The 23,843-nt window shown below is 33.1% G+C and overlaps 1 protein-coding gene across 10 annotated transcripts in view; it reads right to left on the reverse strand.

Annotated features, from left to right (window-relative positions):
• LOC144960864 (tight junction protein 1-like) overlaps positions 1–23,843 on the reverse strand; it is a 192,822-nt gene that overhangs the window by 67,165 nt on the left and 101,814 nt on the right. For all 10 annotated transcript variants that reach the window (XM_078894257.1, XM_078894255.1, XM_078894259.1 and 7 more), the window contains 5 exons: positions 17,710–17,866; positions 15,048–15,150; positions 14,541–14,592; positions 13,263–13,436; positions 8,092–8,237 (listed from right to left, as the gene is read on the reverse strand). In XM_078894257.1, the coding sequence (XP_078750383.1) occupies positions 8,092–8,237; positions 13,263–13,436; positions 14,541–14,592; positions 15,048–15,150; positions 17,710–17,866 (632 nt within the window). The remainder of the gene's footprint in view (positions 1–8,091; positions 8,238–13,262; positions 13,437–14,540; positions 14,593–15,047; positions 15,151–17,709; positions 17,867–23,843) is intronic.

Below are 23,843 nucleotides of genomic sequence, written 5' to 3' on the forward strand. Positions count from 1 at the left end.
CACAAAGTAACGAACAACAATGAATATAACAGCTTTTTAAAAAAAATAAAAAATCACCGAACACAGAACGTTTCAGGCTCAAAACCCTTCTTCAGCCAACAACAAAAACAGTTGTTTTTGTCATTTCCTGAAGAAAGGTCAAGAGCTGGATGGAATCGTTCCATGCTTGGAATTTTGTTCATTTTCTAAGCTGTTAATGGAATTTTGTTCATTTTCTAAGCTGTTAATGGAATTTTGTTCATTTTCTAAGCTGTTAATGGAATTTTGTTCATTTTCTAAGCTGTTAATGGAATTTTGTTCATTTTCTAAGCTGTTAATGGAATTTTGTTCATTTTCTAAGCTGTTAATGGAATTTTGTTCATTTTCTAAGCTGTTAATGGAATTTTGTTCATTTTCTAAGCTGTTAATGGAATTTTGTTCATTTTCTAAGCTGTTATATTCATTTTTGTTCATGACTTACAATGAAAATAATATCATCTCCCAAAACTCTTAACTATACCTTTGACTGTTTCCCTCCCATCCAGCAAGGACAAAACCCAAGTTAATCTCATTCCAAGACAAAGACAGAGAGAGAGCAAGATGGAAAACAGATATAGGGGGGATGGAAGGGCACAGAAAATGGCCCCCCCACTATAGGGGGTCAGGAATCCAATCCAGCTCCACAGTTTTAAACTACAACTAAAACCAACTAGTTTTGAGCTTTTTTAAAAAAGAATTGAGCTTTTATATAGCGCAATATCCACTAAACATGCTAAGCGCTTTACAAGGGGTCCCTGGTCAACAGCAATATTTAACATGTAGGACGGAACACGACGCCTGTTAGGCGATATTACAATTTTTCGGACAAAGACAACGCTGTTAACGGCCAGGTACTCATTTTACACCTGAGTAAAGAGCCTTTTCAGTTGCGACTATGTGGCCTAGTGTGGTATGACACTCGCTTTCGGATCGGAAGGTCTGTTCTGGATTTGAGCCTCGCTCGGCGCATAGTTTTGAGCTTTTTTAAAAAAGAATTGAGCTTTTATATAGCGCAATATCCACTAAACATGCTAAGCGCTTTACAAGGGGTCCCTGGTCAACAGCAATATTTAACATGTAGGACGGAACATGATGCCTTTAAGGCAATATTACAATTTTTTTCGGACAGATACAACGCTGTTAACGACCAGGTACTCATTTTACACCCGAGTACGGAGAAGAATGTAATAAAGAGCCTTTTCCAAGGACTCGACTATGCGCTGAGCGCGAGGCTCGAACCCAGGACCTTCCGATCCGAAAGCGAGTGTCATACCACTAGGCCACATAGCCGCACAATAATTGGTTTGTTGATGTATTTATTTCAGTTGATACCTACATGTCAATATAAAGCAATGAGTGCCCGTCTAGATGGGGTAAAGTGCTATAATAAGTGCTAATTATTATTGCTATACTACTATATATATAGGAATTCCAAGAGATAAAAAAAGAAGCTGGTACATTTCTATAGAGTCAATATATTGTCGTATCTCTAGTAGATTTGAAATGGTCAAGTGATAAAGCTGAACATGGTGATGGTCATGATTTTACTTAGGATAATGGAGAAGACTTTTTGATGGAAGGGATATTCATTCATCGAGGTTATAACAGCAAAAATAATGAGGATGATGGGGATGATGATGATGATGATAATGATGATGATGATGATGATAATGATGACAATGACAACTATGATAGTGATGATGATGATGACAATAATGATGATAATGATAATGACGACGATGAAGAAAAGGATAATGACAATGACGATAATGATGACTACAATGATGATGATGATGATGAAGTTGTTAATACAAATATCTAATACCACTGTAGCAAATACACAACAAAATCTTTCTAGCATTTGTCAAGGGAGCAAAAACAGCCATTTGATGCCAGTAAATCGTTCATACAATACAAACTCTTTTTTTTTCTTCTTTTTTTTCAATTAACTCTCTTGTGTTTGCGTGCCTGGGAAATTCAACGACTTGATTTCTTTTCATTCAGAACTCAAAGGCTACGTAAGGTATAAAACTGTTTTCTTTTTGTATTTGTTTTTAAGGGTTATTACGATGCCTGCAATCCTTTAAGGTCATATCAGTGTCATATCACCGCAAAATTTAAATTTTTAAAAAAGGAATAAAATGGGACAGTCAAAAAAAATTATAGATTTACAAATAAAAACACGCAACAAAAAGTGAAACAAAGGGAAATGGTTCAAATCGGGAACAGATGTAGATTCCAAGAGTAAATTACTACTATACTTTGAGATCACCAATATGACTCGTGCTGATACAAGCACAAGAACCCTTTTGTATTAGTGAAATATACTCAAATGCTTTTAAAAATATTACATTAAAAACAAGTCCTATAACAGAGAGATGATTTACAATTCAAGACACACAGCATTACAAATGTAATAAATAAATATACCATTCCCCGAAATAATCATGGGTGCCAGCAGGAAGAAGTGATGAAACCTGAAACTAAAATATCGACACTTTGCCAAACCTGAAAATGTTCCTACTGAAAAGGCGGCCTAAACTTTACTCTTATTTCATCACCGTTTTTATACCATTATTAAATGATAACACAGCAAACATATTGACACAATGAGGAAATTAAGAGAGTTTCCATATACTGAAAAGGTAGCTGAATCAAGTTTTCGAATTTTTACCGACGCTATTAGGTTATTTTACTCAAAACACTGAAACCGGAGGTATTTGACTTTGAGATATCGTGAAACCGGAATTCGGGCATGAACCGGAAAACTGGCACCCATGAAAATAATTCAAAAATGTTTTGAAAATAATTCTATTCATATAGAGAGACTATACACAGCGTCAAATAGTTTTAAAAGGGTTATAAATGGTAAATTAAAATGAAGGATAGATAGAGAAAACATTTCATTTATTTTATCATGACGTCTATTGAAAGCAATTGTGTGAGGAAATAGCAGAGACAAGCTGGGAGGCTGGGCTCAAAGCGTCAACAAAAATCTATCCAGAATTTAAAATAAATGATTTATATAATAATAATAATAATAATAATAATAATAATAATAATAATAATAATAATAATAATAATAATAATAATAATAATAATAACAATAACAATAACAATAATAATAATAATAATAATAATAATAATAATAATAATAATAATAATAATAATAATAATAATAATAATAATAATAATAATAATAATATTAATAATAATAATAATAATATAGCGATGACTATGAAAAATGTTTTTTTCTCTTTTTGAGGAAAATTTTTGTCTAAAATCAAAGCCCTATCTCCACTGAGTAAAAATGTTTTTGAATTTTGAAAATCCATTCATAAATAAACAAGTTATATAGTGTCAAAGGTGTCATTTATTTGGATGACCCGCAAAGAAGAAAAAAACGCGAAAATATGGGACGCTTTTTCGGCATTTTTTTTCGACCTTTGGTTGTATCTTGCGTAATAAGTGGATTAAAAGCTTGAACCTTGAAGAGCAAATTAGGATGGTGTTTTGTAAAATACGGGATAAGTACTCGTCATATTCATATGAAATTTTACAACCAAAAAGAAGAAATGTTCATGTATTACCTTGTCAGCGACAAAACCTCCAGGCCCGGTAGTTTTAGAAATATTTTACTCCAAAGAGTAAAAATCTATTTTTAACGGTCTTCTGGTAATCGCACGAGTTTTGTCGCTTGACATAATCTAAAATGACCTTTTTTCTAACTGTGTGCCAACTTTCAGTCATATTCATCGATAAACAGCGTCGTAATTAATTTTTTAAAATAGCTTATAGGAAACAGCTTCGTCCCATATTTTGACGCGAATTCGGGCACTTCGTGAACGAAAAAGAGGCCCAAAGATTTGTGCGGGATAGTCATTGCTAAATAATAATAATAATAATAATAATAATAATAATAATAATAATAATAATAATAATAATAATAATAGATGGCATTTATAATTATTTTATTATTAATCCTCACAGACAGCAGGTTCTAGGCAAAAATAACTAACAAAATAGATAAAAAAAGCAAGCCGAAGTAAAATTCTAAATAGCAAAAACTTAAAAGTAAACCTTACGATAGTATTTATTCATTCGTAAACTTTTAAATAGTAACTACTAAAAACAAGAAATATGCTAAAAATAAATAACATTGAATCGATATCTAAGTTTTCAAATGAAAGGTCAAAGGCAATTTTTAGGAACTGAAATTTGAAACAAGTTATTGTTTTTTGTATTGGCTGATAAGACCGAAGGGCTAGAGCTCAGGTGGTCGCTGGTTCGGATAAGTAAGTAAGTATTGGCTGATGAAGGGATTTGAGCCCGAAACATTCAGTGTCTGGTATTTTATTCTATTTTTTTTTAGCTGTTATATTCAATTTTGTGTTTATTACTTTTTTAAAGATGCAATTCAAGCTTTAAATTCATATGAAGTAAACAGTTCTGATATTCATTGGGGAAAAAAAAATTATTCCAGCAGTTGTGCAGAAGCCATTGTTTAATAGAGATTTATAATTCATATGAATATATGGAGGGATATATTTATAACACGGCTGCTACAGCTAACCACTTACCCAACTCTTCATCATCTTCACAAACAAACAAAAATATATAGATATATATATAAACACACAAAGAAATAAAAATTATATAAATATATAAACACAAATTAAACCAAAACAAAATCCTAAAAAAATATTTTACAACAACAACAATAATAATAATTTTAAAAATACAAATTGAGTGGATGCATTTGTTGTCAAATTGGTTGGTGACTAAAATGATGGTTCCTCTGTGACCTTTTGTTGCTATGCCTTTGGCGAATTCAAGAAATCGACAGACAAAAGCTCATGATTAATTTTCATTATCGGTAGAATCATGACAAATGGGTGGGTTTTTTTAATGCTACTGTGGTATTCTACTCAAATTAATGTACAAGTCCGAGTTGTGACCGATTGTAACCGGAAGAATAAAAAATTGCCCAGCACTTTTTCTCAGTATCAACAAGGTCACAGTTGTGTTACTTATTGTGCTTGGTGTTCAATCCGTCAAAAATAAATAGCACTCATTGCAACAAATACCCCACAGCTATAGATAGAATGCGCTTGGCCAAGGAGTTCACAACATTGCCATCCGGAAGTGTAACGGACCAACACACAAACTCTGTGTAACCGTGAACTTTTATAGTCTGGTTAATACAATTTAGTGAGAACAACTCACAAACGCGGATGGCAAAAACCATAACAAAGGCCTGAGTGACGTCATCTGCATACTATCTATAGTAGTGTGTCACCATCCTATTAGAGACAAAAGAGGGCGGGGGTTTGCAGTATGGGTTTGTTTGTTTTTTTGTTTTTAAGGGTTTTACGGCGCTTGCAACACATTTAGGTTATATCAGCGCCAGTAAATAGGAAGAAAATGGGATAGTAAAAAGTTCTAGAATTACAATTAAAGCACCCAAGAAAAAGGAAGACAAAGGGGGATTCGTTCAAATAGGGATCAGGATTCCAAGAGCACACCACCAATGTACTTAGTTTGAGATCACCTCTAAGTCCCATCCGGACACAAGCACAAAATCCAACAAAGAGGAATACACTCAAATGCTTACATTATACATTCAAAATTAAAATAATAATACATAACAGAGAGATGATTTACAAGGCAAAAAATAGCATCTCCCAAAACAATAACTTTGCATTTGACTGTTTCCCTCCCAGCTAGGACTCCGGCCAGGGCCAGGACAAAACTGAGTAATCTCATTCCAAGATAAAGACAGAAAGCATGTTGGAAAACAGTTATAAGGGGATAGAAGACACAGTATGTACCTCCCTGCCCACTATGGGAGATAGGAACCCCACCCAGCAGTATGGGTTTGTCAAGTCATCTGGTACCATTAGATAGATAGGAGGCAAGGGGCCTGGGTATAGTCTAGATAACAGGTAGACATTGACACTTGTAAAGCAGAGACTGAGCGATAACCTTTGTTGTTATGGGATCGACAACTGTGCATTGTGACCTATGGGTTTAGGGAGAGCTTTTTGTCTCCCACCAAGGCTAATCTCTTTGATTCTTACAAATATGTGACCCTCCGTCTCAAAACGGTATTATGTCGGGATGATTCAGACCCCAAGAAGAGAATTTAGAGATAGATTGGTGGGAAATTGGAGCTTAGAAGTTTTTGCAATGCAAGAAATAGTCTTTATACTCCAGCATAACGTATAGAAATTAAACCCAAGTTGGATATTTGTGGCTATGAATTCAATTTCCCTTACCGAGTAAATCTCGACATAATACCGCTTTGATACGGTGGGTCACATATTGAGAGCAAAAGAGTGAAAGTTAATCAAAACTGAATCAAAGCTTCTCGTTTGCATCAAAATGGATTTTGCTTGCCAAAATCTATACAGGGCTGCCATATGGTTTTTGTTTCAATCAACTTGCTCAGTCTGTGGTGGACTAAGTACAATGTTTACAACAACTGGTTAGATTTTACCATATATGTGTAAAATGTTGCAAAAGTGGACAGGAAACTTAACTACGGTTAATTGCAATTTCGGTTAATCGCAACATTTTCACTGATCCCATGGCGTTGCGATTATCCGGAGTGGACTGGATTCTGATTGGTTATAATGCTTAGTAACGGGCGAATCATTAATTGCGAAAATGTGACCCACCGTCTCAAAACGGTATTATGTCGGGATCCACACGGTAAGGGAAATTGAATTCATAGCCACAAATATCCAACTTGGGTTTAATTTCTGTTCGTTCTGGTGGAGTATAAAGACTATTTCTTGCATTGCAAAAACTTCTAAGCTCCAATTTCTCATCAATCTATCTCTAAATTCACTTTTATCCCGACATAATACCGTTTTGAGACGGAGGGTCACAAGTGTACATAAAAGTGACTTGTATCTCCAGTGTTGTGGTTTATTGTGTTGAAAAGTTGTGTGATTTGTGAGTTTTGTTCAGTCGCAGAAATAATTCAAATCTTTCAAGATAGATTGATGCCATGTAAGCTGTCCTCATGACAGTGTTCAATGTCATGGACACAACTAAGGGAGAGAATCAGTAACAAATGCATTCCCTCAATATGTGGTGACCTGTTGCCCCATAACGGCATCATGTCGGAATGAATCTGTTGCCAGGAAGTAAATTTAAAATTAAATGTTGGATTATCTCCCTTGATGTTATCAAACTATGATATTTTCTTTCTTCTCCTCCAATACAACGTAACAATGAAATCAACCCAGGTTTAACATCAATTCAATTTTCACCATCTAAGTCAGTCCGACATAAAACCGTTTTCTAGGTGGTGGCTCACATTTCAGGCAACATTGAATTGAAAGAAGAAAAAAAAGGATAAAAAAGCAACCAAAACTAAACAAACATCAAACAAACAAAAAACAAAGGGAGGCAATCATTGATTGCGGAATAATATCAAGAAAAGGGCAAACCCGATTTTTTTAAAATTTATCAATGTTTGAAAACGAAAATAAAATTAAGACGAATATTGGCTTGTTTTTAAAGAACTCGGAATAGTGCATTTGTTCTCCCATCAAAGTCCAATTTTGTGTGTCACTTTCATTTTTTGTTCTCCCATCAAATTCCAATTTTGTGTGTCACTTTCATTTTTTGTTCTCCCATCAAATTCCAATTTTGTGTCACTTTCATTTTTTGTTCTCCAATCAAATTCCAATTTTGTGTGTCACTTTCATTTTTTGTTCTCCCATCAAATTCCAATTTTGTGTGACACTTTCATTTTTTGTTCTCCCATCAAATTCCAATTTTGTGTGACACTTTCATTTTTTGTTCTCCCATCAAATTCCAATTTTGTGTGACACTTTCATTTTTTGTTCTCCATCAAATTCCAATTTTGTGTGACACTTTCATTTTTCGTTCTCCCATCAAATTCCAATTTTGTGTCACTTTCATTTTTCGTTCTCCAATCAAATTCCAATTTTGTGTGTCACTTTCATTTAAGTTCTCCCATCAAATTCCAATCTTAATCATCACAACTTCAATATGGTATAAATGCCACTGTATAATTCTCATCAAATCTTTTCTTACCAAACACAACTTCCTCCCAGTGGTCCTTGCCCAGACTTTTGGACCTGCGAGCCGATTTCTTCCTGAATAAGCTCCCCTTGCCACGGTTAGGAAAGGCTTCCTTCTGGTTGTTGTCTCCCTTTTGTTGAGCTTTCAACTTCTCAGCCCTGATAGAGAGATAAAACACTCAACACTTTAACATGAATATTTAAAATTCAATTACCTCCCTTTGATATATATAAAAATAATTAAAATTCTAAATAAAATTCCCTACATTCACTCCATTGAGGAAATTTGTCTTTAGGGTCTATTCCAAGGGAAGACTGGAATAACCCAGGCGTCAACCGCAAACTGAGCTAGGGCGAGTTGACTTGCTCAAGGCAAAACAGCGCAGTAGGTATTCAAACTCGGTATCTTTCGGGTACGAAGCAAAGACTGTATCGCTGAGCCAGATATATATATATATATATATATATATATATATATATATATATATATATATATATTTTTTTTTAAATTTTTTTTTCTCCTCAAAACATGTATCTATAACTCCAAAACCCATAACATCTTGTAAACACGCCTAACAGGCAAGACGTGTCGTTGTGTGCTCTGGTGTATTTTAATTGTTTTGTGATTTCTACATATTGATACCTGGACATTTTTACTTCGTTGGACTCGTTAAAACATACTGTTTCTTATTGTATAGTTTTTATCAATTCTTAAGAAAGGACTACTGTATAATTCTGTATTTTATCATGGAAACTGTAAGTTTTAAAAGATTTTTACACAGTCACTTAATGGCCGCCGCACTCTTACGAACATTGTTCACCTTATTTTTAGCCGTGATTTACCACCATCATTATTTTAATAATTGTGAACACTTTTATTCAACATCTGATTTTTACAACAGGCCTCGAGGCGGTAAACGTAAACAACGTCACATTCCAGCTGCGATTTTTAGCTCAAGTGATCCGATTTTTTTACAATAATATTAATAAGTACAGGCCTCGGGGAGGCAAACGGAAACAACATAACATCTCAATGGTAACAACTCGTCGTCCACCCCCCCCCCCACACAAACCCCCGTCCACCACCCACCCTTGTAACCGTACCCACCCCCCAACCATTTCCCAAAAACAAAAATAACATTTCTAATTGTCTTCTGAATGCACAGTCCTGCCGTAACAAAACCGAAGAATTAAACGATTTATTAACGGAGAAGAACTTCGATATTCTATTTATAGTAGAGACATGGCTCTCACAGTCTGGAGACGACCCAGTTGAAAAAGCTATGACACCCCCTGGGTACCAATTTAGATCGTATCCAAGGAAAGATCAGCGAGGGGGTGGCATTGGCGTATTTTATAAAACAAAATTATGTAAACATGTGGAAATCATCGAAATGCGCTGCAAAACAATGGAGGCCATTGATCTTAGATTATCCCTCCAGAATACAAGATACAACTTCAACTGCATCTACCGACCGCCAGCAAACAAGAAAAACAAAATAAAATTACCTGATGTTAGGAAGGAAATCAACGAGATGCTAACTTTGCAACACACGCGTCCTGGCCATTCAATTATACTCGGCGACTTTAATTTTCACTTCGACAACGTCACAGACACCGCCAAATTGCACGAGTCATTATCAGAGAACAACATGTGCCAGATCGTAACAACGCCAACCCACTCTGCTGGTCATATTTTAGATTGGGTAATTGTAGAAAATTCAGAGTTCCAAAAAACCAACGCCACCGTCGATTATCTCCCCTTTTCGGACCACTCCCTCATTTCTTTCAATCTTGACGTTTCAAAACCATGCCAAGAAACCACCACCACATCAACCAGAAACATTAAAGGCATTAATTTGGACAATTTCAGAGGCGATTTAGAAACAAAACTTACTAAAAATTCAATTATTTCTCCAGACCAGTGGAATAGTTGTCTCATTGAAACGCTTGACAAACATGCGCCATTCCAAACAAGGACCGTCACCAACCGCAAGTATGCTCCGTGGTATACGTCGGACGTTAAAGAAGCTAAAACGAAGTGTCGGAGAGCAGAAAGACTGCTGAAAACATCAGGCCTCATGATTCATCGTGAAATATTCAAGAGCGCATTTCGTGCCTGGAAGACAACAATAAAAAAGGCAAAGACCACGTATTTTCTTTCAAAATTTGAAACTTCTAAATCTTGTAAACAATTATTTAACATCTGCAATGATCTACTTGGACGTGAAAGATGCACTTCATTACCATCTACAACCAATCAAAGAGACTTGCCAGACACATTTGTCAACTTTTTTAAAGACAAAATCCATAACATTCGTTCAGAACTAGATCGGCATGAACCATTTATAGATACAAATACATTCTGTGGTACCCCTTTAGACAAGTTCCAACCAGTTTCACCTAGTTTCATAAACGAGTTGATAAAAAAAGCCCCCATTAAATCCTGCGACCTTGATCCCCTACCAGCACAGCTTTTGGCCAGCTCCATCGATACATTATTACCATCCATTACATCAATCATAAATACATCCATACTGACTGGCGAAGTTCCATCGTGCTTTAAAAGTGCCCTCGTCAAACCACTTCTGAAGAAACCATCACTGGACCACAATATATTAAACAATTATCGTCCTGTATCAAATTTACCTTTTTTGTCAAAACTTTTGGAGAAGGTAGTTCTTACACAATTAACATCTCATCTTAAGAACAACAGTTTGGAACAACCCTTTCAGTCATCCTACAAACATCAACACAGTACTGAAACGGCGCTTCTTAAAATCTTTAATGACTTGTTATGTAATGCTGATGCTAACAATATCAATGTATTATGCCTTTTAGATCTTTCAGCTGCCTTTGACACCATTGACCATGACATTTTGTTAAGAAGACTAGAAAATACGTTCGGCATAAAAGGAATTGCCCTTAAATGGTTTACATCATATTTACAGGATCGATGGCAGACTGTCGTGGTGAATGGTGTTCAGTCAGAACAAGTTTTACTAAATTTTGGAGTGCCACAAGGCTCTGTTCTTGGCCCTGTCCTTTTTACTGTATATATGCAGCCCCTTTCTAGTGTGATATCCAGATTCAATCTGAGTTATCATTTTTATGCAGATGATACGCAAATATATGATTCAGCACCCCTTAGTAATTTACAGTTCTTAATACAACGAATTACGAGCTGTTTTAATGAGATTAAATCTTGGATGTACCACAATAAGTTAAAATTAAATGATAGTAAAACTGAGATTTTAATGTGTGGAAGACCGAGTATCCTTAAACAGGCAAATAAATCACTAATTACTCTCGGAAATAGCACAATAGAATTTTCAAATAAAGCAAAAAACCTTGGCGTCATCATTGATAAAGATCTTTCCATGACAAGCCACGTGAATAACACCATACAATCTATGTACATAGAAATGAAAAAAATAAGCAAAATTCGTAATTTAATACCGAAGCATATAACAGAACTTTTAATTAATTCCTTGGTTTTATCTAAATTGGACTATTGTAACTCCCTTTGGGCGAATTTAACTAAAGACAAAATTAGCAAACTTCAGGTTGCTCAAAATAACGCAGCCAGGCTCATTGTACGCAATAACAAAAAATACCCGTCAGCAACTCTTCTTCTCCGTGAGTTACATTGGCTTCCTGTTGAAAAAAGAGTTGCCTATAAGATTTGTACTGTTGTCTACAAATCCCTAAGCACGAACAGTCCCTCCTATATTAAAGACCTTCTAAACATATATGTCCCCAATAGAAACTTGAGGTCAAGCAATGACCAATCAATCCTTGTCAAACCTAAGCCATTGCGTAAAATAGGTGAACAGTCTTTTCAATTTTCGGCCCCCCATTTTTGGAACTCTCTCCCGTCACACGTGAGATGCTCGGATTCGTTGACAACGTTCAAATCTCGCTTAAAGTTTTATCTTTTTACGTCATAATGTTGCAATATTATTTTCATATTTTGTTGTTGTTAAATTGAATTCGTATCACGTTTCCTTCACACTTGTCTCACTGTAATATGTTTTGTTTTATATCACTGTAAAGCGCTTAGAGCCTGTGACAACGGGGTAAAGCGCTATATAAATGCCATTTATTATTATTATTATATCTTGTCAAAATCCAAATGTAATATTTTAACCGGTTAACTGCCGTACTCTGGAAAAACAGGTATTTAAAATTTGGCCAGAAAACTCGTCCTCCAAATATCGATCAATTTAAATGACTCTGGTAACGGCCACCACTCAGAAATCTGGGACTTCACGGAAGTTGCAAAGATGAGGTCATTCTAGTCGATGGATCTTTGAAGGACAAATTTTCAGGCTAAAATTTTTAATAATTGCTGTATTGTAGTAAATGACTTTTTCATTGTCAATAATGGGTTGTGAATCATCATCATCATCATCATCATCATCATGATCATTGCCTTTTTCACCCTGGGTCAGGGTATAGGCCACAGACAAACAGTTTCCATCCTTCTCTATCCTGAGCTATCTTTTTAATCTCATTCCAGGTCTTACCACTTCTCTGTATATCATAATGTCACAAATATTCCATAAAAACTGTCAAAATGGAAAGATTTTAAAAATATAAATACTAGTAATAATCCAGTCTGTAAATTTTGGACTTGGACAACATGGGTGATTCCTGTTGACATCAGACATCTTGTTTGATGAACTACCTATAGAGAATGAGATTAGCGGAAGAGTAGCGTCCCTTGATTGGACGTCACCAATAGTCTGTGACGTCACCGGCGGAAAAGTTATTAGAGAGAGAACGTCATGTTGGTTGTAAGCATGCGTCTCTCGTCCTCGCTCGGTGACGTCACAGACTATGGGTGACGTCCAATCAAGGGACGCTACTCTTCCGCTAATCTGATTCCCTATATTCCTTCGTGGAATGCCTAGGCGACGATATCTTATGATGTTGTGGCGAAAGGGCATAAGAAAATACTAGTAATAAAACCAGTATGCAAATTTTGGACTTTGACAACATGGGTGATTCCTGTTGGCATCAGACATCTTGTTTGATGAATTATCTATATTCCTTCGTGGAATGCCTAGGCGACGATATCTTATGATGTTGTGGCGAAAGGGCATAAGAAAATACTAGTAATAAAACCAGTATGCAAATTTTGAATGTGAACATTTGAATAGAAGTTAAAAATGTACATACGTAGCGTTGTTGGGAATGGTCCCTTTCTTGGCTTGTTGGAGATCTTCACTGACCCGAATAGCCAACCACGACCCCCCGACCCCTCGAAACAGGGTGTCCTTGACCAAGAAAGTGTCCCCAGATTGGAACGAATGCTCTGTAGGATTGTCGTCTACCTGGTAGTTGAAATGAACTCTGTGGATTCAAGAAGGAAATTTTTGTTAATAAACTATCCCTGCTTCTAAAATAAGACTTGCAAAAGATAAATATTTAAATCAAATGGTTGAATTATTTCTATGTATTATTACTATTAGTATATGATCTTATGATTTCTAATGGTCTACGAGAAACAACTGTGTAATAATGTCTCTCTACAATACTTTGTTGGTTATTTCCCTTGAACCAAGGGCATTCACTCTTATGATAAATAACGAGGTGTTTACATTTCACTTTTACTGTTGATTCCTTCCTACTGAAATTCACTCACGATGTCTCCATGTTAATATGTTGTTCTTTGGGTTTGAATAAAAACCATAGTTACAAAAATATCCTGTGTCATCCTAAATTATGTCAAACTTAACACAAATGAACAAATAAATGAATAAATAAACAAGTAAATAACTAAAATAAGCTGATTAAAAGTGAGAAAATGATATGAAATAAAATAATAATAATAGTAAACAAAAACAAAAGTATGTATGGCTAAATATTATGTACGGTCCACATTCCTTTATGCAAATGAAACATGTTAATGGTAGTTGAATAAAACAATCTATGTACATGCTCATTTTTAATACATTTTTTCCAATTTTGAAAAGTAGCAAAAATCTCTAGGATTGATTGAGTTAATAATCCTTTGTACAGAGATGCCAACCTCAAGAATTGGTGTCATTTTGGGAGTAAAAAATGTGTATTCTCAAAATTAAAAAAAAAATAATGGTAATATAACACAGGCCCCATTTCATGAGTAAAACTGAACGTTATTTTTACAGTGTCCTAACACTGTATAAATAAATACTCTAAACCTCATATTGTAAAAAAATTATATATATAAATAAAACAAAAACAAACCTCATATTGATACAAGGAAAATGGCAGCTTGCCAAAAGTATGTAAGTTTTGAAGATTTTCATATAGGCACCATTTTCAGTCATGAATTTGTAATTTTCATAATAGTCGGTACCACACACACACACACACACACACACACACACACACACACACACACACACACACACATTTTTTTTTTCTTTTACTTCTCAAATTACATTAAAATTATTTTTTTAAAATACACCTTACCTGATATAAAATGAATCACCTGCTTCATGGCTGGCCATAATACAGTCATAATCTGATATGAAATAAGACAATAATTTACCTTTTGATTTACAACAATAATAATAATAATAATAATAATAATAATAATAATAATAATAATAATAATAATACTAAAATACCATTTCTATATCACCCACCCATGTCCCTTGAACACCACACAGTTCTAGGCATATCATATTGAAATAACAAATAATAACAATTACAGTTAGTCACATAACATAACATAACATAACATAACATAACATAACATAACATAACATTGTTGATGGACTTTTCCTTATTTATTTATGTACACTTGAGGGAGTCAGAACAGAACATAACATTGTTGATGGACTTTTTCCTTATTTATTTATGTACACTTGAGGGACTGACTCCCTCCACTATCCGGATGTCTCTGTAATTCTAACAAAATGCTGGATTGGAAAGACGTGACTGTATTGATTCATCAAGCATTTTTTGGTCCTTTACCTTCTTTCTTATACTGTACAACCAGGGAGACCAAGCCATTGAGGGACGTCAGGTAGGAAACGGCTTCTTCTCTTGTCAACCCTGTAATCTCTTTCTCATTGGCCTTGGGGAAATAAAACATAATAATGATGATAATAATAATAATAATATTAATAATAATAATAATAATAATAATAATATAATAATAATAATAATAATAATAATAATAATAATAATAATAATAATGATAATAATAATATTAATAATAATAATAATAATAATAATAACAATAATAATAATAATAATAATAATAATAATAATAATATATAATAATAATAATAATAATAATAATAATAATAATAATAATAATAATAGAAATAATAATAATAATAATAATAATAATAATAATAATAATAATGATGATGATGATGATGATGATGATGATGATGATGATGATGATGATGATGATATGATAATAATAATAATAATAATAATAATAATAATGATAATAATAATAATAATAGAAATAATAATAATAATAATAATAATAATAATAATAATAATAATAATAATAATAATAATAATAATAATAATAATAATAATAATAATAATAATAATAATGATAATAATAATAATAATAATAGAAATAATAATAATAATAATAATAATAATAATAATAATAATAATAATAATAATAATAATAATAATAATAATAACAATAATAATAATAATAATAATAATAATAATAATAATAATAATAATAATAATGATAATGATGATGATAATAATAATAATAATAATAATAATAATAATAATAATAATAATAATAATAATAATAATAATAATAATAATAATAATAATAATAGAAATAATAATAATAATAATAGAAATAATAATAATAATAATAATAATAATAATAATAATAATAATAATAATAATAATAATAATAATAATAATAATAATAATAATAATAATAATAATAATAATAATAATAATGCTACTAACAACAACAACAACATTTGTTTTTTTAAAATTTATTTTGTCTCTGGAATGAGATCTGTAAAGCTCTACATTAGTCTGTATTTCATTCCCGCTATTTCAATTGTTATCAAATTTACACCTATGTCAATGTCAAAACCAAGTCCAAAAATTGTGACAATTTACATCTATATCAATGTCAAAACCAAGTCCAAAAATTGTGACAATTTACATCTATGTCAATGTCAAAACCAAGTCCAAAAATTGTGACAATTTACATCTATATCAATGTCAAAACCAAGTCCAAAAATTGTGACAATTTACATCTATGTCAATGTCAAAACCAAGTCCAAAAATAACAGAGGACAATAGAGAATGTACCATTTTCAGTGAATTAATCCCAAGATCTGTGAGGTATGGAAGGCATCTTCCACTCAATTTTGAGAGAGACGATATCAACCAGTAGGTTTTGTCTTATCAAAATGCAGGATTTATCAGTGCTGATGGTGACAAAAAATGAAAAAGTAGGAAAATGTTGAACGATTGCCCCATTTTTACTGCACTAAACCCCACTTTTAGAGCAATTGAGATGATAGACTATCATTGATACTCTAGCTAACTTCTGGAGAGTGGGAAACTGCACCTGTGTGTTCCACCACACATTAACTCTCTCATTGCTAGCACATTGTTCCGAGAAAATGTAATTTTTAAAAGGAGGAAATTCCTCCTCTGGACTCCAAAATCGCGGATTTCCGCGGATCCAAGGAAAACCATCAGCACTGATTTATTACACACCCGCTCAAGCCCGCTCTAACAAATACAGCTGGATGTTTACAAACCATAGAATGAAGGAAGTTGGCATCACTCTGTTCTTTGTTATTGTCCACCACTAAATTGGACTTGGGCACTGAAAAGAACCAACCCTTTCAATATGACTTTCTAGATAAATGGCATCATCACAATAGTCAGTCACTTCTAGAAACAGCCAAAATGGACTTGGGCACTGAAAAGAACCAACCCCTTCAATATGACTTTCTAGATAAATGGCATCATCACAATAGTCAGTCACTTCTAGAAACAGCCAAAATGGACTTGGGCACTGAAAAGAACCAACCCCTTCAATATGACTTTCTACATCACTAGCATCATCTCTATCATCAGACACTTCTACTCCTTCTAGAAGTGGCTAAATTGGACTTGAGCACAGAAAAGAACCAACCTAACCCCTTCAATATGACTTTCTAGATGACTAGCAACCTCTCTTGTCATCCATCACTTCTAGAAGCGGCCAAAATGGACTTGGGCACAGAAAGAGACCAACTTCTTCAATATGACTTTCTAGATCACTAGCATCATGACTGTCATCAGACACTTCTAGAAACAGCCAGATTGGACTTGGGCACAATAAAGAACCAACCCTTTCAATATGACTTTCTAGATAAATGGCATCATCACAATAGTCAGTCACTTCTAGAAACAGCCAAAATGGACTTGGGCACAATAAAGAACCAACCCCTTCAATATCACATTCAAGACCACACGCGTCATCACTGTCATCAGACACTTCTACTATTCTAGAAGTGGCTAAATTGGACTTGAGCACTGTAAAAAACAAACCCAACCCTTTCAATTTAACTTTCTAGATCCATCACTTCTAGAAACTGGACCAAACTGGACTTAGACACAGGCATCAATCTCAACTCACCACGAGAATGTTATCTCCTTCCACCAGCCCCTCCCTCTCCGCCTGACTTCCTGCCTGGACAGACGCTATGTAAATACCAGTGGCATTCCCTCCAGCCAGTCGCAATCCTAGACCTGTCTGTTTGTCTTTGGTGAACGTCACTTTACGGGGCTCCATACTGAAAAAAAAATTTGAGGGAAAATTTATAATCAGATAAGCATAGTGATAGGAAGCTTCTAGAAACGGTGTAGTGTAAAAAGTCATGAACAAAAAATGGATAGAACAGCTTCAAAAAAAAATAAAAGAACAAAATAACAAACATGGAATGGTTTGGGTTTAAAACCCATTTTTGTCAGCTAATAATAGAAACAATAATAATCTTAACTCTTTCAGCACCGAGGCTATAATATTCGGATTTCCTTCATAAAATGGCTGACACCTGATTGAGGCAGCATGAGAATGACAAGCTAAGACAAAGCGACATTCGAATTCAGTGCAAAATCTCAATTAAAATAGCCCCGCCCCTCTATGGCCAATTGAATGTTCTGATGAAAGGAATGATCCCATTGGTTTAATTTATAGTACTATTTGTGTAAAGTAGGATTGGATTACATTATTGTTTTTGCCTTTCAAGACTAGCCGCACTGTGCGGCCATTGGCCAATAGAACAGATTCTGCTCTGGCCGTACAGTGCACTGAAAGAGTTAATACCGTACAGTGCACTGAAAGAGTTAATACATCGCTTAAAATCCAGACAGCTGGCAGAGAAGTAATTGTCAGCTTCAGCAAGACGTGTCAAATATTTTTCTGCCATAGGAAGTGATGGTATTTATGTTTTTATTGATTTTGTTCATGGCTGAAGAAGGGTTATGAGCCCAAAACGGTCCCTGTTTGGTATTTAGTTCTTTTACAAAGCTGTTATTATAATTTTTGTTCATTACTTTTTGAAATTATATCCAACAAAACTATACAAAACCCCCTTCGTTCAATCTACCCTCTGAAAAAAAAATAGAATCTTGTACCAATGTGGCATTCATTCTATACAAGTCAACAGTTTTATCAAGTAGATCTATCATGAATTCATGAAACAAACAAATTTATAACCTCAAACAGCTGAGATCAAGTCAATGGAGTTGTTTAGGTTGTGGTTTTCTTTAACGTCTCCTCATTCTATTTACTATTATTCTTATCCTCCTCCTTCTCCTCTCTTTCTTCTTCTTTTCCTCCTTGAGCTTTTATATGGCGCAATATCCACTAAACGTGCAAAGAGTTTTACAGGGGGTCCCTGGCCAACAGCAACATTTAACATGTAGGACGGGACATGACGCGTGTTAGGCGATATTACAATTTTTTTCGGACAGAGACAACGCTGTTAACGGCCAGGTATTCATTTACACCTGAGTATGCTGAGAGAATGTGAGTAAAGAGCTTTCTCCAAGGACTCAACTATGCGCTGAGCGAGGCTCGTACCCAGGACCTTCCGATCCGAAAGCGAGTGTCATACCACAAGACCACATAGCCGCAATTTATCGTTCCTTTGATAAAGGTAATGAAGTAATAAAGTAAAAAAATAAAAAAATTTAAACCTTGAACGAGTTGCGACACAAAACATCGAATCAATGGACAGTGGGTTATTTTGAATGGGTTAGTAGAAACGATAAATGGTTATTTTAAACGGTTAGTCGAAACAAGTGATGAAAGCCTTGCAATTAAAACAACACGAAGATCCATCCAAGCACAAACAAACAATCGACACAAACATGAATCTATATACTACAGTACTCGCGGGATTATAGCACTCACTCAAGAGAAGCCAAGAAGTGTGCTATTATCCGAGCCTGCATTTGCATTTGCTAAAATTTGGTTACCCAGCATTTCTTGTATGCTGGAATTCGACGTGCTGGAATCATTCCCATCAAAGTTAAAGCATTTCAGAATAATATAACTGCCATACATGATGAAATATCATCCATGCTTATAAATAAATGCTTGCCATATTGGCTATTTATGAATGCATACAGAACGGAACTTTACTTCAGGGAAGCAAATTTGCTTTTGGATGTTTTTTTTTTTTTTTTTATATTTATTTTTTTTTTTTGGATTTTCCTTCTTCTTCTCCAATCTGTTGTTTGATTTGTTATATTGATTAACTAGAGCTTAAACAAACTTTGAGGTCATGTAACGACCTTTCAACTGTCCATAAATAGATTTCGTCTACTCTACTCACCACTGCTATTTGTGACCCATCGTCTCAAAACGATATTATGTTGGAACGAACCAGATGCTTAAAAGCCGAATTTAATGTTAAACTGGTCAAAATTATAAATCGTTAGCATTAGCACCCTACAATATGGTATCCATTCTCCTCAATAAATCGTATAAACTCAACCCAAGTCTGATATTTCTGGCTATAAATTCAATTTTCAAACCATCTTAAACAATCCGACTTAATACCGTTTTGAGGCGAAGGGTCACATTTGGTGTGACAGTACATCTTGCACACAACAATGCAGCCATTAAAGGTAAGTAAAGCTACACTTGATTCTATGGTTACAACGAACCTTAGTGCTCCAACCATTTTATTTATCTTTGGCAATTATGCATGGATAAAGCCAGGTTTGTTTTTTTTGTTTTTTGGGTTTTTTTAACATCTTGAACTATAAAAATATATAATTCCAATGTCAATAGACAGTTCAAAGATGACGTCACTAAGGTCTTTTTATTAATTTTTGCCATCCGCATTTATGAGTTATGCTCACTGAACTGTATTAACCTGACTATAAAAGTTCATGGATACACACCGTTTTGTGTGTTGGTCCGTTATACTTCTGGATGGCAATGTTATGAGCTTCTTAGCCAAGCGCATACTATCTATATGCAACATCCAATCAATGCAACAATATCAATATTATAAACAATAAAAATCAGAATTTATAACAACAACAACACAAAACATTCATCTTTTTTGCATGGATTAAATGTATGACCTCAACGGTGCAGGCAAACCAAAAAAAACAATTTATATGCAACCAATGATGAAATAAATGAGATAACAAGATTGAATTAGTTTAGTTGTGTAAAATTGTTAGTTTGGTATGGATGCTGATTAAACAAATAAAAACTGATCCTGATCAACAAGAGAAAGCATAAAAAAGTCCTAGAAAATAGAATGACACTAACAATAAATAATAAGAGTAAATTCTATATAAAATGTCATTAATATATTCATTCATTCACCTCTCTCAATACGAATGAATGATACGTTGTTTGTATATTATGAAATCAGCCAAACGGGTAAATCGAATCATTCGTACACAGTCATATTAAATTTGATTTCATTATCTGTAATACTATAATGAGATAATCAATGCCCATGCTAATTATTAGTCGTATTAAATCACTATCAATTAAGGCGTGTATTTTTGTGAACAGAACACACATGATTTAGGTCATGGTTGAACTCATTTTGTTTTCATTCTCTTTAACTTTAACTTATTTATTTTACAATATTTTTATTTTTTCACTACGTTCTGAAAGCCATGAAAACTTCATCCTAATTTCCTCAGACTGACAACATAAAAAAAAATGGATTGTACTATGGATTACTATGTAGGATCATCTATCTACTGTTATAAAATTAATGACAAATACATCAACAAACAACACACACAAAAAAAAGTGGGAACTGTGCTACAAAACCACGTGACTACAATTCCTATCGAGAACATTCTAGAAACTTCCATCATTTGGAACCATTGCGCAGTGTTCTATATCTTCATCCATTCAAACATAATACCAGAGAGACACAATGGGTCACAATTAATTGCATCTTCGTGCAGTCGAATCCAGTATTTGCCTTAAAAGGCACTAATATTGTATACTTATGTATGTTCATCTATACATTCAAAACTGGTTCATATAATTGTAATGTGATATAATATATATAGTATAAATGCAATTCAATGTTGATGTGTTATGTCATGTAATTGTAATCTGATGTAATTTTCAAATGTAATGTAATGTAATGTAATGTAATGTAATGTAATGTAATGTAATGTAATGTAATGTAAATGGTGTGTTATGTGCCATGTAATTGTATTGTGATGTAATATAGTATAAATGTAATGTAATGTAATGTAAATGGTGTGTTATGTGCCATGTAATTGTATTGTGATGTAATATAGTATAAATGTAATGTAATGTAAATGGTTTGTTATGTGCCATGTAATTGTATTGTGATGTAATATAGTATAAATGTAATGTAATGTAAATGGTGTGTTATGTGCCATGTAATTGTATTGTGATGTAATATAGTATAAATGTTATGTAATGTAATGTAAATGGTGTGTTATGTGCCATGTAATTGTATTGTGATGTAATATAGTATAAATGTAATGTAATGTAATGTAATGTAATGTAAATGGTGTGTTATGTGCCATGTAATTGTATTGTGATGTAATATAGTATAAATGTAATGTAATGTAATGTAATGTAAATGGTGTGTTATGTGCCATGTAATTGTATTGTGATGTAATATAGTATAAATGTAATGTAATGTAATGTAAATGGTGTGTTATGTGCCATGTAATTGTATTGTGATGTAATATAGTATAAATGTAATGTAATGTAAATGGTGTGTTATGTGCCATGTACTTGTATTGTGATGTAATATAGTATAAATGTAATGTAATGTAAATGGTGTGTTATGTGCCATGTAATTGTATTGTGATGTAATATAGTATAAATGTAATGTAATGTAATGTAAATGGTATGTTATGTGCCATGTAATTGTATTGTGATGTAATATAGTATAAATGTAATGTAATTTAATGTAAATGGTGTGTTATGTGCCATGTAATTGTATTGTGATGTAATATAGTATAAATGTAATGTAAGTAATGGTTGTTATTGCCATTAATTGTATGTGAGTAAATTATATAAATGTAATGTAATGTAAATGGTGGTTATGTGCCATGTAATTGTATTGTATGTAATATAGTATAAATGTAATGTAATGTAAATGGTGTTATGTGCCATGTAATTGTATTGTGATGTAATATAGTATAAAGTAATGTAATGTAAATGGTGTGTTATGTGCCATGTAATGTATGTGATGTAATATATATAAAGTAATGAATTTTAAATGGTGTGTTATGTGCCATGTAATTGTATTTGATGTAATATAGTAAAATGTAATGTAATGTAAATGGTGTTTATGTGCCATGTAATTGTATTGTGATGTAATATAGTATAAGAATGTAATGTAATGGTGTGTTATGTGCCATGTAATTGTATTGTGATGTAATATAGTATAATGTAATGTAATGTAAATGGTGTGTTATGTGCCATGTAATTGTATTTGATGTAATATAGTATAAATGTAATGTAATGTAAATGGTGTTTATGTGCCATGTAATTGTATTGTGATGTATATAGTATAAATGTAATGTAATGTAAATGGTGTGTTATGTGCCATGTAATGTATTGTGATGTAATATATATAATGTAATGTAGTAAATGGTGTGTTATGTGCCATGTAATTGTTTGTGATGTAATATATAAATGTAATGTATGTTGTGTTATGTGCCATGTAATTGTATTTGATGTAATATAGTATAAATGTAATGTAATGTAAATGGTGTGTTATGTGCCATGTATTGATTGTGATGTAATATAGTATAAATGTAATGTAATGTAAAGTGTGTTATGTGCCATGTAATTGTATTGTGATGTAATATAGTATAAATGTAATGTAATGTAATGTAAATGTGTGTTATGTGCCAGTAATTGTATTGTGATGTATATAGTATAAATGTAATGAATGTAATGGTGTGTTAGTGCATGTAATTGTATTGTGATGTAATATGTATAAATTAATGTAAATGTGTGTATGTGCCATGTAATTGTATTGTGATGTAATATAGTATAAATGTAAAATGTAATGTAAATGGTGTTATGTGCCATGTAATTGTATTGTATGTAATATAGTATAAATGTAATGTAATGTAAATGTTTGTTATGTGCCATGTATTGTATTGATGATGTAAATAGTATAATGTAATAGTAAATGTAAATGGTGTGTTATGTGCCATGTAATTGTATTGTGATGTAATATAGTATAAAATTAATGTAATGTAAATGTTGTTTATTGCCAT

Source organism: Berghia stephanieae, chromosome 15 (genome assembly GCF_034508935.2).
Source record: "Berghia stephanieae isolate SIO BIC M18660-M18661 chromosome 15, UCSD_Bste_1.3, whole genome shotgun sequence".
Taxonomy (NCBI): Eukaryota; Metazoa; Mollusca; class Gastropoda; order Nudibranchia; family Aeolidiidae; genus Berghia; species Berghia stephanieae.